The 20,367-nt window shown below is 31.3% G+C and overlaps 1 protein-coding gene across 2 annotated transcripts in view; it reads right to left on the bottom strand.

Moving 5' to 3' along the window:
• The window catches only part of mib2 (E3 ubiquitin-protein ligase mind bomb 2), a 119,609-nt gene that overhangs the window by 12,294 nt on the left and 86,948 nt on the right, over nucleotides 1–20,367 (bottom strand). For both annotated transcript variants that reach the window (XM_035355174.2, XM_035355175.2), the window contains exons 12-16: nucleotides 20,117–20,273; nucleotides 13,852–14,006; nucleotides 10,243–10,369; nucleotides 8,667–8,882; nucleotides 4,854–5,038 (exon numbers count right to left, since the gene is read on the bottom strand). In XM_035355174.2, the coding sequence (XP_035211065.1) occupies nucleotides 4,854–5,038; nucleotides 8,667–8,882; nucleotides 10,243–10,369; nucleotides 13,852–14,006; nucleotides 20,117–20,273 (840 nt within the window). The remainder of the gene's footprint in view (nucleotides 1–4,853; nucleotides 5,039–8,666; nucleotides 8,883–10,242; nucleotides 10,370–13,851; nucleotides 14,007–20,116; nucleotides 20,274–20,367) is intronic.

The following is a 20,367-nucleotide window of genomic DNA, read 5'->3' as shown; positions in this document are numbered from 1 at the left end:
TATCAGGTTAAATGTCACCAAATTTGTTAAAGAAATAGCCATTTACCTAAATGTTTTAAATATACTTGCCCCTGTAATCTTATATTTCTGGCATATTCACATTATACAAAAGATACTACAATTTTACATATAATTTGACTAAAATTATTTATATACATACAAAATTTGTAACAATATATATGTATTATGAAATGTTGTGTATCCATTGTGAAGTGGATTCTAGATATATTTAACATGAATGTAAGGTGAACTTTGTGTAGGCATTTTCATACAGCATATGTATTACTAGGTTGAATCTTTTATTATAAAACGAACAAAACAAATATAGTTTACATATTGTTAGTATCATAATATTTCACTGGCATACAGTGTACAACATCCATTATCATGACATACTCCTCTACATTCTATAATCTTGACTCAGTGTCATGTGAGAAAGAGGTGAAAAACACATGCCGTTCAGCTAAAGTGCACATGCATGACATTCTTCAAATCATCACACAAAAGGTGATAAAAAATTCATATAGCAGAGTATTATAAACAATGTTAAGTAAGCCAAATATTATTTACTGTTCAATATAACCCCTCTTATGGGCAAATATTTCCTCCTGCATCAATTATTGGAAGAAAATTGTTTTTATATCTCTCTAAAAACCAGAAGCATTTATAACATTACTATCTTAAGTAAAATGCATTCTGGAAAAGTCTTCCTTCAGATTTTTAGAAAGAAAAAAATTATTTGGAGCAAGCTTTGGTGAAGATAAAATTCAGGTAACATCTGGAATCCTGTTCAGGTTACAGCAGTTGTCAGCTCAGCAGAAGTGTGTGACAACATATTGTCATGAAGGCAAATAATTCCCTTTGTTAGCTTTCCTCTCTGTTTACCTTTAATTTCTTCTAACAGCTTTGCTTTTAGTTATGCATAGTACTCACCTACGACTGTTTTCCTCAAGTGAAGCTAAACAATCACCAACATCTTTTAACATCCCAGAAAACATTGGCTACATCTTAAGCTGACATAAACTCCTTGCTCCTATCAAAATAGATATGTTTCCATGGCATCTCTGTCACTCTTACGATCAAAGTGGTGCAGATATTTTTCATCCATGGTTGTATACCTATATCCATGGTTGTATACCTATATTTTATCCATGGTTGTATACCATGGTTGTATACCTATATAAAGTCTTGTGGATTTTACTGAAATATAGTAAAAATGAATTTGAAATTCCCTATTTGCAGAATAAAATGCAAATGCCTCACATAAATCCTAACAAATGATGTACATTAACTTGTGCTTCAAACATAAATGCTTTATCATAGCTCCCACTTATATTTGAAATTTTTTTCTCGTACTTGTATTTGGAATATGATTCATATTTGGCTACTTTATTAAAAAAAGGGCAAATACCAAATTTTCTATTAAATCTTGCAAAATTATATAATATTGTATAAAAATTCCATCAAATTTTACGAACATTTTGATCAATCCTTACACATGCATATATGGATTAATGGTTCAAAGGTTCCAGGCATTTTGCCCCATACTTTTGACACTTCTAGTAGTTTAATAAAAATAAAATTTATACTGTTACAAGGTTCATAGCCACATTTTAGTTAAAATATAAGCACCTATAAGCACTTTTCAAGCACACTTTAGGAAAAAAAATAAGCACCTGTCTAATTACATTATACACAACTGCATAACCTTAAAAGAAAAATTAGACTTGCAATTTAAAATATGAGCAATGCAATATTTATTAAGAAAATGAGCATTACCTCGACCATGGAAAACAATTAACTTTTTTTTTTAAATTTTAAATGACAGTTCAATTCACAGAATTAGTTTACAATGAGAGGGAAAAAACTATGCAGAACTAAACTATATTACAAGATTTAATGATGAAATTTCAGTTCAAAATATAGAAAATAAATAATAATAAGCCATATTAATTGTATTTGCTTGGCACCTAATAATAAATACAATTTATTTTCCCACTTATATTAACATTTAAATAATTCAAAATCAAAATTCTGAACATTTTATAAATTTTCATTGCATAACAGTTTTCCCTTAACATATATTCCAAGCAAAGTAATTTAAGTAAAAAAGAGGAACATTTCTGAAATCAGGAGACGGGAAATTGCTTCATGCAGTCATCCTTTAACAGTACAAGCTTAACTAACCCGCATACTCGGAAATTGCCGAATATCCTGTATAGTCGAGCATAACTGAAAAAAGAGGAGGGGGGAGATTGTAGCCGTTCTTTAGATTTCTCGGCTAAATAAATGATTTTGACATTTCAATATGTGCATCATATAAAAATAGACCAACGGAACTGAGAAATATTCTGGGTACTTACGTATTAACGCAACCAGGCCAAAATTCGCATAAATTGCCAAATTTGGTGACCCTACTTACGACAACCCTACGTGTTATACGTAGTTTTGTAAAAAGAGCATGTGAAGATTCACAAAATTTTCCTGCATTTTCGTGCAAATTTCTGTAATTTATGAGAAAATAGAGTGTACATGGATAAAGTCAAGAGTGTGCGCAATGCCATTTTTGTGCAATTCTGAGATTTTTTTTAAGTAAAGATAAGTCGACGTGTACATGGTTATGGCAAATACGGTTTTCAATCAGTGCTAAAAGCAATACCAAAAGATTTCCGCCGAAAAAATAATTCTGCAACTTATTCAAATTCGAAACCGGAAGGGTTTAATTGCTATTTTATATTTTAAAACAAAATAATATAAAAAACTGTATTAAAAATTATCTGTAATTAATAAATGTACATTTTCTTTCTATTCATACTTTTTTACTCAAACTTACAAATAGCGTCAACCTGGTTGCGATAATACGTAAGTACCATATTCTGCTTAGAAAGCACAATAAAACTCTTTTAAGTGTTCATAAATAAATCTCAGACTGAACATCAAAATTAATTATCTCTGCAAAATACCGCAAACTTATTGCAATACGTGTGGCGTAATTCTTCCATACGTGATTACGCAATCGGAATCAACAGCTGCCGGTATTCGGAGAATAAAGAACTAAATAAAGGAAAAGAAAGAGACAGACTTACTAATCTGGGGTGTTTTTGATTCTAATTTTGAACAGACTGCGTTAAATTTCCGGAATAGAATCATTCTTCGCTTCGGTTGGGTAGACCGCAAAACTTTTAGTCCTATTCAATCCAGATTGGACGGTGACAAAAAAAAAAAAAGTCCGCTGCTTCAATAATTAGAGATTTTGCGGAGAAAGGGGAGAACCTTCCAACCTCCGTACTGTATAATGTATTAGAAAAAAAAAATTATTATGACTATTCAACTACTTTCCTTTTATTTAAGCCATTCCGAATATTATTCCTTAGAAAGCTAATCTGTGTAAAAATAAACCCATTTTTGGAAGTTTATCTACACTTCAGCAGCTACTACAACTATATTATTATAAATATTCATACATATAATATAAGCATAATGATCATAATAAACACGAATATAAACTGACCACGCGGAACGAGAATGCAAATTATTAAAATCTTGATAGAAATTCAAACGTGTGTAGTATTTGGGTAGGAGGAAAGGAATACCGAATGTACCGGAATTTTCTACAGTTTTCGCAATTCTTTGACCAACAGAACGACGTGCACCTGTCTGTACTCTCGCGCGCACCATAGGTTACGTTAATGCAGAGAAAGGGGGAAAAGCTATTTCCAGGAGTATGATTCCCCATCTGACGTTCCACATAAGGAAGAAAAGTTGTTTATTTAGTTTCGGCTTTGGTACGCGGGGGAAAATGCATGTTCATTAAAAAAAAGCACTAAAAACAAAAAAAATAAGGGCTTATAAAGTAAAAAAAAAAAATAAAAAGTAAGCACTTATAAGCGCCTTTATATTTTATTTTCAAATATAAGGATTTATAAGCACATGTAAGGACCGCTACGAACCCTGTGTTAAATAACACAGTTTTAAGAACAGACAAATTAACAAATTCAATGTGAATAGTAGCATAAATAATTCTATTATTTATTGCTGACTGCAGTTTCATTGGAACTCAGTTCAACCTTGATCAAATGATGGCATTTTTCATATTTGCAGTAAAAGTTAGAGTGCTGTGTATGGAAGTTGAAGTGCTTGGTCATAAAAATAAGAAGTGGAAACAAGAAAAGTTTTTTGCATGTCTCTGACAAGAACAAATCAGAAACTATATCATTAATTAAGTTGTTGTGGAAGAAAATTCTGAAATCTAAGAAATCCAAATTAAAGGTTGAATTAATATAATCAGTAATCATATAATCAGCCTTTGAAAACCGAAGCATCTGAATAAATTTAGCCTGACAATATAATGCCACAATAGATTTTCTTTTATGTTTTTCTAATTATAGGGTATGTTCACTTATATGATTTTAAAAAATCACATAAGTGAAGAATTTATCATATGTGCTCAAAGTCATATTTGCAATGAATTTTATAAATGCTTCATGAATGAAGGTTGTATAATCCTTTTTCTGAAACTCATCCTATCTGAAAAATGTGGAAAAGATGGAACCGGAATTAGAGATGCAAGAGGTTTACTATCTTACTGCCTGAAATTAAATTTTACATAAAATTACCTCACTGTCTTAAAGATAAAACATTAGCTGACACAAACATACACATATGTACACACATGCACACAAACTTTCACTCTTGTTTTAAAGCATATAAGAAGTAATATTCTGACTAACATACCATTTGTTGACGGATTCTCTTCCTAATGAATGAGTTCATAACTTAAAATTGATTACAAAATCAGCATAACAGGAATATATATATGTACAACAGAATATGGAAGGATACAAAATACTTACTTAATCATTTTTAATGCTGCATAATGTTGTAATAGATCTAGAGCAGTTGAACTATGTACAAGCTCAGATGGTGTTTTACCTTTACGGTTTTTATGATGCAAATCTGCACCCTCTTGGGCTAAGTAACAAGCCATTGCAAGTCCATAATTTTTGTCCATATTTAAACCACTAATATGAGCCAAAATCTGCAATAAAAAAATTTTTTTTTACTTGTGAACACCTGTTTTAAAAACTGTTTTGAACATTTGAATTGTTCTTAAGCTTTAAAAATCACATATCAGATACAGAAGTACCCTGGTATCTGCAAGTAATTCATTTCAGAACATACCACAGAAAACAATGAATGGTATGCAGAACAGGATATCCATGTACAGTAAGTGCATTACCTGTATTAATAAATATAATCCATGTACAGTAGGACATTAACTGTATTAATAAATAATAACAAAATAAACTGTTCAATATATAACTTCATATACTGTACTATTAAAACAATAATGCAAAATTACTATCCAAATTTTTTTCTTTCTTTATTAAGGATAAGATATCACATCATAAGTTTCGAAGCACGGGTGGCATTTCTCTTATCTGAGTATGAGAGTTGTGATAGAAAGTCACTGATGAAAGTAGGGAGACTATTAATAAAGACAAAACCCAGAGAAATTTAATGGAAAAATCTGTGTATATGAAGGAGGTCACATGTTTTCACCCTTAATAGCAGTGGTACCCTACTGATATAAGGGAATGACGATTAAGAAAAAAAGCATAGCTCTGAGAAGCAACCCTAACCTGAGAATGTATGTGAAGTTCCGAAGATGACCATTTTCATTCTTCCTCCCATTTAGTTACAGGAAAGTACATGCATGCACATATAGTCATGATTACTGAGGAATATCATGCTTAGTTCATTTCTGTGGCTCTGTTTCACATTTGTCAATGAGCTGTTTATCCTTTAGTATAAATTTTGAAATTTTAAAGGCCTTTTTTTCCTCTATTGTGAGCCACAGATAACTAAAACTGCAGATATGGGGGTACAGTCATATTATTTTTTAACGAGACCTGGATTTTCTCTTCATTACTTACGAAGTGTACTAATAATGCTTATTGCAATGACAATACATAATTTACATTATTTATTATGAAATTTTGCAGAAATAAATGAACTGGGCTGGTACCCCATTCAAACCAGCAACCTGCTGCTTTTATGAACCTAGTGGCAGGATTTAAGAAATGAAGGATCTATCTCACTTGAACTTTTGGAAGCCTTTCATCTGAAAATACAAGGTATGTTTATTGGCATTGTAACATGAGGTTCCAAAGATAACCATGAAGATTTCTAAAAACTATTTAATGTTTCGGGGCATCCTGAAACATGGGCTCCTTGCAATTGCTACCAGTGCAACCCCATAAACCCATCTTTCTATGCACCATGATTTGAATGTTCCATCCAATCTTTTAATTAAAATTTATCTAGAATCCTCCAAACTTTGGCCTCGGGTATCATCTCTAGTAACAGCAGAGAACAAGCTTTTGATTTACAACTAACACCCTGAAATTTCAGCAACAAGATTTAGAGTTAAGGGCTAAAAATTTTGAAAATCCAAATGAAAAGCTAGGAATGCAACAAATCTAATACTGGTAATTTTTCCAGGAATAAGATAGTATATCAAGAAACCAATGGGGTACCAGTGTCATGTTCTGATGTGGCTGAGTAAGGGCATTCATTGCTGAAGATCTTGACAGTTAGAAATGAGAACTTCTTTCCCTACAGTAACTCACAAATCCAATGCCCTGAAAATGCATTAGCTTTCAGTGGAAGCATAATTCTTAGCAGGAGCTTTCTTCTAAATTGTCAAGTGTAGCACACAGTTATTTTTATTTATTTATTTATTTTCTAGGTTGAAATTCAAATTGAAGAATCATTGCTTTGATTCTCTGAAGAACATTCATGTTGAACAGCAAAGAGTGTTCAGAACTGCTTCTGAAAATTAAATGTAGAAAAGAGCTTCTAAAGAGAATCAAGAGCACATTTAAATCATATATGTTTTGAAATTGGGTTTAGTTTCATCTTCCTTTTCAGTAATATAGAATGTAAGTTAATATAGAGAAGAGTATTTTGCTATAAATTAATTTCTAATCAATAAATGCATATTTAGCTTTTCTCAAATGCACAATGCATTTGAATAATTGATCTGTGGCTACAAAAAGTGTTCTATTTATATTTTTGTTTATTTACTCTTCTAAAATCAAATTTTGCATAAATTGATGTCACTTAATAAGACTAAATTAATTATTCTCATATGCTCATAAATAAACTGAAATTGGTTCCTTATATTTATATGATATTAAAATTTAAAATGTTAAAAAGAAAGGGTATTATTTTGTTATTGGAGCTGGATTCAGAAACTGTATGTATGTATGGATGAATGAGTTATGCATGCATGTGTGTACACGCACTTATATACACATACATAACACATCATCCAGTAAGTCTTGGGACTAAATAAGAAAACAACAAATGCATGTTTACTCATCAACATAATTACCATCAAGAATAATGCAATCATCCCAACGCTTTTCTAACTTTTCGATACCATGCTTGTAAAACGATTTGTCCTTGTCCACAAAATAAGCTTCAGTGGCAGCAATGACTTCCTCATTCAAGCCAAATCTTTTTCCCTGCAGCATCTTTTTCAGATCAGCAAACAGCCTGTAGTCGCTGGAGGCTAGATCTGGGGAGTATAGTGGGTGGGAAAGCAGAGTGAAGCCCAACTTGTTCAATGTAACCAGTGTTTGCATCAACTTGTGGCATGGGGCATTGTCTTGATGGAAAATGATTTTTTTCTTCTACACGTGCAGTCTTTTTTTTTTTTTTCTTTTTTTTTTTTTTACGATTTCGTCCTTCAGATGCACCAATAACTCACTGTAATAGGCGTTATTGATAGATTTTCCCTTTTCAAGGAAGTCGATGTAAATTATACCTTGCGCATCCCAAAACACTGATGCCATGACTTTGCCAGCATACTGTTGCGTTTTTGGATGCTTCGGACGGCTGACTGCTACTCCGGAGTGAAATAATGGATCCACGTTTTGTCAACTGTTACATACCGATGCAAGAAATCCTGTTTATTGTGAGTAAACAGTGGCAAACAGCTCTGTGAATTGTCGACTTGTTGCTTTTGTTCCATTGCAAACACTTCCAGTTGATATGTTTACCATCTTAGCAATCTCACGAACTTTCACCTTGCGATCATTCATGACTATTTTCAACACTTGTTGCACATTTTCCGGAGTGACTGCTTCATTTGGCCTACCCGAGCGTGCTGCAATATTTGTATCCGTGCGACCACGCTTGAAATCAGCATACCAACGGCAAATGGTTGTTTACAACGGAGTTTCGATGGATAACGTTTTTCAAGCCATTGCTGAGCTTGTACGGTATTTTTTCCCATTAAATAGCAATGTTTCATCAACAATTGAAATTCGTTTTTCTCCATTTTGTCCACAGATGCACAAGTAGTGTCATTTTCACCACAGTAGCTTTGCTATTTCCGGTCCAAATGCCATGAAAATCAGACACGTGTAATTTGAAGGTTAGTTCTTTCTAACAACGAAGTCAAGTTAATATTACTACACCATCTATCGGTTAGTCCTGGGACATACTGAACGATGTGTTACATACACACATGCATATATACATACATTTCTGAATCTGGTCCCAATAACAGAAGAGTACCAAAGAAAGCTTTAAATAATCAAAAGCCTAAATATGTGAAAAAAACATGTAACATGAAAGATCAATTTAAACCTTACATTAGATATAGTTGGTGCATCAGCAAGATAGCCGTCCTCTCTATTGTTTTGCCTTGAGACAGCAAGATGTAATCCAGTGTCTCCATCTTCATCTTCTACATTGACATCAGCTCCTAAGGACACTAAAAGTTCTACCAATGAACAATGGCACAGACTAATGGCTAAAAGTAATGGAGTCTGTTTACGGTTGTTTCGTACATCTATTTCACAATGCCCCTAAAAATCGGAGAAAAAGTTTTTTTTTTTTTTTTTTTTTTTTTTTTATTTATGCATTTTATTATTAACACAGCATTTAAAATCTTAAATATCTAGTTTTATACACAAATTATGTTAAAAAAGAAACAGTATAAAATTAATGCATAAATTTTACATTCAATGTATAAATCTTATTTTTCTAATAAAGATTGCTCATCGTATTATTTTCACACTCACAAATATCATTTCTTTTAATCTTTGCTTACTGGAGATAATATTTTTTTAATTAAAAAGCATTTAATAATTAAACATTCCATATTCTTGCACAATCAGATTCTAATCACAAATCAGCGACCAAACAATGACCCTAATTTACTTTGCAGTTCTTTCATTGGATACCTTCAAAAATGGTACTGCACTTGTATGCAAATTGGTCACTATTTGACAAAACACACTTTAACAAAGATGGTCAGAATCTTATGAATATTAGTTTTAAACTTGAAGAATGCAGTTGTCATACAGATAATGACATATTGGCACTGCTATGCAAGAGTATATTTTTATTTGCTTTATTACAAACAACAACACTCACATAATTTAGGTTAAAATAGCATTCCAAACAATGATCACCGGAGAAGTCAAACAAGTATCAGCATTATATTTGTATATTTTGCAGGACTAGTTTTGATGGTTCTGTAGTTAAATCATCAAAACCCTATGAAATTTACAAATATAACGAGAACAAAGAACAAATTTTGAGAACATGATATACATAAGTGTAAAAAGAAGCCCTTTTTTTGTTTAAGCAAGGTAACATGATTTAGCATAAGGAGGCAAACAAACAAAAAGTAACTCATGGTTAACAATAGTGTTGTGTATTTCAATATTCCAAGTTGTTGCAGCATTCCAGTTCTCCCTTGGAGCCTATAGAAGCTCATACTGTCCTATTACAAGAATTAATTAAATAGTAAAATAACTCCCATAGGCTTTAATTTACTGTCTAATTAATTTTAAGGGATGGCACTGCATTATCAGCATTCAGTTTGAGATGATCTCACACTATATTAATCCCCATGACTGCCTTCATCTGGTCATGAGATTTATTGTCATTTAGTATATACCAGATTATAATTTAAAATATTTTGCTTTTTTTGTTTATTTTAATGATCTAAATATTATCTCAATGAATGCAAGTTTATGAAAAATTAGGCTAAAAGATAGAATTATGCAAATTTAGATAATAAATGCTGTTTAAATACAGTTCTTTGTAAGCAGATCCAAAACGTGCAAAAATAAAGGTACAAAAATAATATTTTTTTTTATATCATAAAAAGAAAAATCTTAATAAATAAGCAACATGGCTAACTATATGACAACTCACTTGCATAAGTAATGTCTCAGCAACATGGAAATGTCCATTCAAGGCAGCAAGGTGAAGTGCAGCAAAACCATCATCTTTTTTGCCATCAACAATTTGTCTTGACTTGCTTATTAACCTTTCTGTTGCACTGCAAAAAGTGAAAATTAGCATTTATAATCATCTTTACATTAAGTAAATACTTTTTTTTAAATCAAACTGACTCTTTAAATTAAAAGCATCATTAATCTAAAGGAAGTACTCTTTAAAGTAAAAACATAATGAAAAATTAAAAAAATGAGTTTTTAGTACTTTCAAAATTACTAGAGACAGCAGTTATCCCTTTTATAGTACACATCATACTCCTTTCAATTAGTAAAGTAAAGACGCTGTTTGAAAAGTGAGCTAGATATATTTTTAGAATATTAGTAGAATATATTATTGGCTTTAAACTGAATTATTTTTAACACACATTACTCATTATGTTAAGTAGTTAAATGAGAAATAACATACAGATTACATATTTCCATTCATTCCCCATAACTGGAAAGTGTTATAAATAGCTACATCTAATAATAACAACAAATTATTTAATTTTGTTTTCCTTTTTACCTCCTTGTACGAAGTAAAAAGGAAGCATTGTAATTGCGAAAGGTTTCAGGCATTATATTTCAACGCAAATATCCATTTTTACTGCTATCGAATCCAATTTAACGGCGTTTTTGCATGACATCTATATGTAAGAACAGAATAAAGGACTCTTTTCCCTTCCAAAAAATTGTGAAACTAATTTAAAATGAATTCTAAAGAGAATTTTTCGTGGCGTCCGTGCATACATACGTATATCTTCCGGTTAAGGATTTTATGCCTTTAGTGAATCTGTATGCAATATTTTTAGAATTATCAACAATTTAAAAGTTGTTTAAGTGCCACTAATCCTAATTATTTTTGCCATGGCGGCCATTGCTTGTTTACATTTGAAACAGCAGAATAGCAGATTTGTTGCCAATCTACAGAAAGTAAGCTTCGCAATAACAAAGATAACGCCTTTTTTTATTATTGCCAATTAAATCATGCTTAATCTATTCTGGAATTTATTCGAGGAAATAAGTTTTTAATATTTACTTCATAATTAAGACACAATAACACGCCGAATAAATACTAATTCAGAAGTCAAACAACAAAAATCAGCATTATATTTTCAAAATTTTTTTCACAGGACTAGTTTCAATGGTTTTACCGAACCACCATTCTCAGCTGCAAAACTGCAAATGAACAAGATAGGAAATAGTGATTAGATAAGATAAGAAAGCCTGGGAAAGAATAAGCAAGTGGCGCCATCTGTTAGTGAAACCAGAACTAAAACATAATTTCTTTAAAGGCCGAAGGCAAAGATGGATTGGAATTAGAATCGTTAACTAGAACAGAATTTTTTTTTTTTTTTTTTTTTTTTTTTTTTTTTTTGAATGTGAAATGCCTCTAGAAAATCCAGTTCCCCAATGGAAGATGTTTTTTGAATAATTTTGGCAGCAGAAAAATTGAAAGTGTGATTTTCAGACCAACAATGTTGAGCAACAGAAGACTTCTGTGTTTCCTTTTTTCTAACATATGCCTCATGTTCCTTGACGTGAAATTTTAAGGCTCTCTTATTTTGGCCAATGTAAATTAAACCACACTGGCAAGGAATCCTATAAATACCCCAAGAATTCATATCTGGAATGGAGTCCTTGAGTATAGAATTCGGAATTTTATTGATGGGAGAATAAACAACCCGAAAGTTAAATTTCTGCAAAATATGTGCAACTTTATAGCTAATTGATTGAAAGAAGGGAATGACAACAGAATTTTTATAATCTCCTAAAACAAGAGTGTGCCTTTTAGTGTGTTGAGATGAGAATTTTTTAACTGCTTGATTGATTGAGAACTGCTTGACTGATTTAACTGCTTGAAGAGAATTTTTTAATTGCTTGAACTCATGTTGGGTGAAAAGCCCCTGTCAATAGCTATTGCTTTTAAATAATTTAGTTCTTCATCAAGGGCTAGTTTGGTTTCAAGAGTCTAAAGAAAATTCCATTGAAAGATTTTGTGACTATCTGGTTTCCAAACAAAGGAAATCTTAAAGTTCAAAAAAAATTAATCCCACTTGTTTATGAACACAATGTAAAAGGAACTTGACTACATCAATAATAAAGCCATGTCATCATCAACATCTACAAATAAATCTGTATAAAAGAATTGAAAGACGTATCAGTATAAACTACTCAAGTATGCTAGAAAAGGCTTCCTATTGTGGCATTGATGGGATGATTTTGTTGTCATACTGTTAAACTGAGTGCTTTCTACACCTAAACAAAACACAGTTGATAGATTATGGTAAGCAGAACAAGAGCTGTATAAAATAATTCTCATGGTAAAATTTTAAAATGCCTTCTTTTCATAGAAATCATGATACAGCTGGATAGCTAAGAAAAAGGGCTACGAAACTGAACACTGCCAAGCTTGAAATATGAAAAACCGAGAGTTTCCTGGAATTTTTGAATAAATTTCATTTAAAGCAGGAAAACATTTTTCTACATAGTTTTCTTTAGAAAATGCTAAATATTAAAATGCAGGACATTCAGAGATCTATCAATAGACCAGAAGATGTGATGAAAAGTGGAAGAGTTGACAGCTAAATATATATTGAATTGTATTTGAAAATATTTTTGTTTTATTTAACTGCATAGCTGCATCTTCAAAAAATGTGTAAACAAGCTCTGTAAAATAGAGACTTTTATGTCAGCTTTAAAGACTTTAAGACAGCTTTAAAATTGAGAGTGAAAGCTTTCTGTAAATAAGAATTCCAACTTTTCATTTTATCTACAACAACAGAATTTCCAATAAGTAAAATATTTATAACCCACAACTCATTAAAAAAGTTCAATTTTAGTAAATTCAATATATTTGAATAATTCCATCATCTGATCTATTCATATGGATTAGGCCACAATTTATGGATATACATTTGAGATCAAATTCACAGACTTAGACCACTTTTTTTTTTACTATTCATCACAATTTAATTGTCCTAAAAGCCTACAAATAAAAGCTTTACTCTAGAAGACAATTAAAAATTTGTCAGAACAATATTTTGATTTTTTTTGTAAGAATTATGATCCAATCAGTTCATAAGAATTCTGAACACATTTAGCATACTTATATCTAAGATCAAATTTAAGAATTTAGCTCACTTTTTATGTGTATTAAAAACTGACGTTCAATAATCTTCTGATCAAACTCAAGAAGTAACCACAAAAGTTTATTTTCACAATTAGGCTTTACAAACTAGGTAAAAGAACACTTCAGAAATGGCAACATGCAAATACTAAGTACACCCATCACTGCAAATTTTTTAATTTAAGGATACAGATCATCTTGCATGAAATATAATTAATAAAAAGTTAAGACTTTGTTATTTACAACTACAGCGTTGAGAGAATTTTTTATGCAATTCTCTACCTTAAATAGAGAAACTTTTCAAACTAGAAGTTTCTTGGAATAAGGTAGAATCAATATTCAAGAAAATATTTCCCAAATTTCACTTGCACATTAAAATCTAATAGGAATTGCAATCATCAAAAATTTTATACATACAAATTATTTCCTTTCAGAGCAGCATGATGTAGAACATTGAAACCTCTTTTGTTCTTTAAGGTGAAGTCAATCTCTGGAATGTTTATTAGAAGATCAAGGATTTCCAAATTTTCCTTGCTAATTGCATCATGTAAAGCAGTATCACCATAGGAATCCTTTAAATTATAAATAACAAGGTCATTTTTCACATTCAATACAAGTTTTAAAAGTAAAGGGGAAAAAAAGAAAAGACAATTTTAAATCAAATAAAATGTTTAAATGTTTTCAGTTTTAAAATATACGCAGTAGAACTTCTAATGATTTGAATTGCAATAATTTCTAATCCAAATATACAGATAGTCCTCAATTTATGATTAGATAGTCCAATCATAAATCATCATCCTATAAATACAAATAGTCCTTGATTTATGATTGGATTCTGGCCCACTCATTGTAGATATATTCTGAATGATATTAACACGTTGACTGTCACGGCACTTTTTCAGATTCCGGTTCGAAAAGCCAAATCGATTTAATTATATTATTTAAAATACTAATTACCTACAAATTATATCATAGCCGGCTTTTGTTAGACAAAGCTCTTTGCAAAAGCCTACTATGAGTTGATTCGTACAGACATGCTTCAACTTGTTACCTCGGTACAGCTAAAACAAGCGCTAAGCAAATAAGTTACTCATAACAGTGAAAAAGTGGGAAGTCAAGAAATTACGAGATAACTCGTATTGGGCATTCTGAAGAAGAGCGCTAATACGAGTTATCTCGTGTTGGCAGTCAAATGTCTTAAGTCAATGTTATTTTCCTCTCCTGGATTTGTCAAACTTCTGTTAAAATATTGTCACAAATTAGATTTATAATAAATTTAAAGTGATTACATATAGTGATACATTCCTTTATAAATTTTTATTTATTACTATGCAGACATATACTTTGCAAAAATTAACAAAGTTTTTTTTTTTTTTTTTTTTTTTTAATTACATCTATTTAAGGAAATTGTGCATTTGCTTTAAATACAAATTATTTCCTTTTAGAACAGCATAATATACAGCAATGAAATCTCTCTCTCTCTTTTTTTAAATGAAAATAAATTCCTTCTCTATGCATTTTGTGATAACATTTGACCACTTCTCAAATCTACTTGTCAACTTCAGTGAAATTATCACTAACATGATTCATATTTTTCAGTCATTGATTTTATTCATGAAATATTTCAGCCAATCCTTTTATGAAAAACATGTTTCATGATTTTTCTTTCTTTTCTTCATCCCCCCTTCTTCTACAATTCTTGTGTTTTAAAAATGAATTAAGTCTTAAGCAAGTGATTTAACTTCTTCATGATTTACTAATTCTTCAACACTGGCAATATTGACTTTGAGACATAGCTTTTTACTAATTTGTTACAACATACAGCTCATTGTACTCAAGTATCTCTTGTGCCAGTAACATCTTCAAATTCATCACACACATTGTTCTATTACTTCTTTCTGCGAAATTCCAATGTCCAATGTTCAGGATATACTAGTGAATATATAATTTTCCCAAGAATCATAAAATGTCCTTTTATCCACTACTGTTATTGCTTGAGATTTCTTAGTTTGTTTGATATGTTTTGAATGTAGCAATTAAACTCAATCCATTGACTGAATCACAATCTAAATATTAATCATTGATTCCAATGATTAAATCTACTGAATTATTGAATCCATGATAGAATCTATTGATTCCATCAATTCAATGCATCCATTGATTGATATGTATTAAATGGTACATACATCACATTTATAGTTTTCTTAAAACTGTGACAGGAAGAGGATATCCTGGAGCAATATCAAGCAGCAAGAGAATTTTGGAATGAGTATTCTTTTCATGAGAGTACATATATACCCTTTTTAATAAAACAATTAAGAACTAATCATTGAGTAAGACAATAATTATCCTTCAAGACTTAGGATTATTCCTGTAGTAAACTAGTAACATATTCTTGTCAATGCTTTTCAAGATTCTAGGGTTTTCTGAAAGGTGAATAAATCATGGTTTTTATTTAAAACTAGCAGCATATCTTCCTAGAAGTATAATCTTATCTTTAATGCCTTAAAACCAGGAACGAATGCAGCTTCTTTGAGAATGTAATCATTTTGCCATTTTTTCCAGAGAAAGCCCAGTTTCAACTATATTAAAGATCCATTGTGGCATAAAGTCTTTCTTTTTTTCCCACACTTTTAGATATTTCTTAAAATTTTCATACGCCTTTCCATTCCCTTTTACATCACACAAGTTTTTCATAAGCTTCTCCATTCCCTTTTACATATACAAGTTTTTCATAAGCTTCTCCATTCCCTTTTACATCATACAAGTTTTTCATAAGCTTCTCCATTCCCTTTTACATCATACAAGTTTTTCATAAGCTTCTCCATTCCCTTTTACATCATAGAAATTAAAAAACTAGCTCCTGAATCGATAAAACCAGCCTTACTAGCATTAAACATATGTTCACTAAATTTATCTCCTTGTTTCTTTCTGAAGTAACTTTACTGTCAAATAGGCTGCAGACTTTCATTGCAATTATTAATAAACTTGCTTTTGTTGATTTTTAACCTTTCTCCCTTGCCTTTAAAAGAGGAAAATTAACTGTATACTTTATACTACCTGAATTCTTGATTTACTATTTACAACTGCTAAAACCATTAAAAGCCTTTTTTTTTTTTTTTTTTTTTCCTTTTTCACATAATATTTGACCACTTTCTCCCCATGTGATATTTCACCACTTTCCTCTCCTTTTTCTTACACATTAATGCCCTATATTTTAACACCTAAAATGAAAGCTTTTCTGGCTTATATGTTAAAATCCCTATCGGTGGTGTGCTCACTAAAATAATGTTGCAACCAATGCCCAATTCTGCAATTATTTATGTTAATTAATTACAGTTGAACATAAAACTGCACTTCCGTGCATATGTTAGCGCAGGAAATATGCAAATTCGGTGATTGATAATATGATGCGCAATGGATGCATGTTGGAATTCTGGTCTGCAGTGTTGTTTAAAGTGAATGTGGTTTCCGAGAGTGATCAGTATTCAGTACTTATGGCTCAAAGGCATCATTTAAGTGAAGGTTAAAAGTGGTGATTAATTGGCAGAATCAAGGGAGGTCAAACACAAACGGAGGTCACCCAAAATTTGAATATTAAGTGTCATATCAAGAGTTTGGAGTTGCTTTTTAAGCATTGGATCAGTTGAGAGACAGCCTGGTCAAGGGCGAGCAAGAGCAACAAATGCATCAGAAGACCGTTTTCTGTTGTTATCAAGTTGAAGAAACTGCAAAATGAGTACAAGAGATTTGGTTTTAGACCTTCAAACTGCCACAGGAACACGAATTGCTCGTTCTACTGCTGCACAAAGGCTTTATGAGATTGGACTGTACGTGTGAAAACCAATGGTTTGTGTCCCACTCACTCCAGTTACCTGAGAGGCTGTTTAAACTGGTGCTGTCGTCATGTTCAATGCAGCCAAGACGAATGGGCCTGAGTATTGTTTGCTAACAAGTCTAGAAACAGTCTGAACAGTGATTTTAGATGCGTTTTGATCTAGAGAGAGAGAGAGAAAGGAACATGCAACTTGCCTTCCCTTGTCCATGAAATATACCATTTCCATGACCACAGTTTAATGGTTTCGGAAGGAATCACGACAAATGGCATCACTGAGTTGTGTATCATTCAAGAAGGTTCTGTAACCACTCAGAAATATGTGGACAAGACATCGAAACCCCAAGATGGGCTGTTTAGGGGTGTTGTTGCGAATAATCAACTGCCAAAGAGGAGTATATCTAATTGATGTTAACTGATGCTTTCATACAAATTTCTATAATTAATTTTTCATCGAGTATCAGTTATATTTTCTTTCTGCCATTATCCTTGTAATTTGATGATCAGTGTATTTATAAAACTGCAAGCAAAAAAATAAATACCTGGACTACTGATTAATAATTAATGTTACAAAAGCTGTGATAAGGGGCAGATCATAGCAATGGCTGATCATGAATTGATGACAGGCTTTAACTGTCATCAATTCTGCTGTGATGTGTATAGAAAAGCAACGAGACATAATATATATGTTACTGTGAAAGACCGAAATGCAAGAATGTCAACTTTCACTGAAGAATGTCAACATTCACCAAATACGTTGGTGAAAGATCGAATATTGCATTACATTCTTGTACTATCAGACCCTCACCGGTGCATGTCGACAATTACAGATATGCTCTGGTGTAGGTCAAAAAAGAGAGGAGTAGATGTACGTGCTGTCATTGCAAAAGGAAGTGCTCCACAAATAAATGTAGTTGTAAAAGCAAGGGCCTCTTGTGCAATTCAAAGTGTCATAACAGTTGCTACAATAAATAAGATTTGAATCACATAATTTAGTAAGTTTTTAACTTCTATTATTTTCCTTTCTCATTTTGAATGTACAGTGTGTTTTAAGTTCTTATTTTAAGTTTCAAGTGCGTTTTTTCGCGACTGAATTACGGAGAAGAAAATATAATATTCTTACATGTTCAACATTCACCATTAGTACATGGTGAATGTCAACATTTACCAGTGTAAGTCAGAAATAAGACTATTTGGAAAATATTTCGGACATACACCAAGCGACTATGTGAATGTTGACAATCACCAGTGAAAGTTGACATTCTCCAGATTTCGGTGTTTCACCATAACATATACATATATACGATAATGAAAATATAAATTCACTAAATAACTGAGTTCACAAAATTTAATTAATTATTCTACAAAAATGATAAATCCCAGTGAAAAAAATAAGAAAATGTAGGAAAATTATATATACACATATTAGTAACAAATTTTAACAAAAAAAAAAGGGAGGAAGTTTTAATAATACTATTTGGCTGTCATTAGTGCAAATCATGGGGTAAGTTCAGGATACATGACTTAAAAATTGGATTTCATAGTTTTAAAGCCAGAATAGAAACATGCCAAGTAAAACATAAAATCAGCAAAGCAACAACCTTGTGCAAGGTGTAGATTTTAGTCAAGACTCTATTCATTTTGAGGGAAAATAGGCAACATTTCTTTTTGCTTTTGCAATGAATTCAATTATTTGGGATCAGTTGACAATGACCGAGGATCTTCTCATGTGACATTGATAAAGCCTTTAGAAAATTTTCATTTTGCAATGAAAGAAGACATGCCACTGTTAGAAATAACATTAATAACCTTATCGTGCTCCCATTTCATTCTTCTGTCAATTAAAAAATTGCTTCTCCAGAAGTTCAATTTTCAAGTCATTTCTTACTTATCAATAAAATCTATGGTTCGATTCTTAGGGATTTCATTTCCTACTTTAATTCTTGAAAAATTTACATCACATCTTGTCAGTGTGGTTTGAGATACATTGTCCAAATTAAAAGAGAATTAAAGTTTCGCATTAAGGAAATAAATCTTATGTCCAGAAAGGTGAAATTATCACGTCTTTGATTGCTAATCATATTTTTAATCATAATTTTCACTTCGGGTCTGCAAAATTACATAGAAAGCTTCTTCCATTGGTGAAATGGATTAAGCTTTTCACAATCACAAAGATTTACCTTGCTTAGTTATAGACTTTAATTCCAGTCCAATCCTACCTAGCGCTTTTAAAATTCTATTAATTTAATTTCTTCATTTTTTTGCTACTAGTTCTGCTAACAGATGGTGCTACCTTCTTGCTCTCTTTACTTCTTTTGAGTACAAATATAACCATGGCTTTCCCTTTGTTGATTTCCTTGCTTCTCATGAAGATGTACCTGTACCTATCTGCCCTCCGAATCGAGAGTCTTGACTGAAATCTACACCAAACACAAGGTTGTTGTTTTGCTAATTCTATGGTTTACAGTTTTATTTATATTTCAGCACTTCTTATACATAAAAAAAAATTTAGTCGTTAATATGCAATATAATTTCAGTCTCACTTATTTAATAATAAACATACCATATCGAAACAGAATCCTACATGCTTTTTTAATGCAATTTACTTAAAGTCTCATTAACTTGAATGTTTAATTACTTGAAACTAATATTCAAGTTAATGAGACTTTAAGTTTGACTTGAACTTGAGTATACGGAATTTAAAAACAGATAAAATAAATTTCTTCATAAAAACATATAGCATAAATAAAAATAAAAATTCAGAAAAGAAGCCAGTATAATATTTACTTTTTAAAATAATGTATGGGGGAAAACTTCAACCAAAAAATACTGTGATATTAAACATACCTGAATATTTACATTACAATGATGCTTAAGCAAAACTTTTACGCAATCAAGATGCTGCTTATTGACTGCAACATGTAAAGGACTACATCGAGCTTTATTCACAGTATCTATATCAGAACCTTTCTTTAAAAGCAAATCCATAACAACAGGCTGGTTGCTGTAAAATATATAATTTCAAAATTCAACTTGCGAAAAATTATAAAAAGATTCACAAAAGAAAGTACAAAATCTCATCTCAAAATATGACTGTT

The sequence above is a fragment of the Stegodyphus dumicola genome, chromosome 3 (genome assembly GCF_044657685.1).
Source record: "Stegodyphus dumicola isolate Sdum_Otavi_A_Nest chromosome 3, ASM4465768v1".
In the NCBI taxonomy this organism is placed as follows: domain Eukaryota; kingdom Metazoa; phylum Arthropoda; class Arachnida; order Araneae; family Eresidae; genus Stegodyphus; species Stegodyphus dumicola.
The sequence above is the reverse complement of the archived record's forward strand: the minus strand, read 5'-3'. Positions and strand labels throughout refer to the sequence as shown.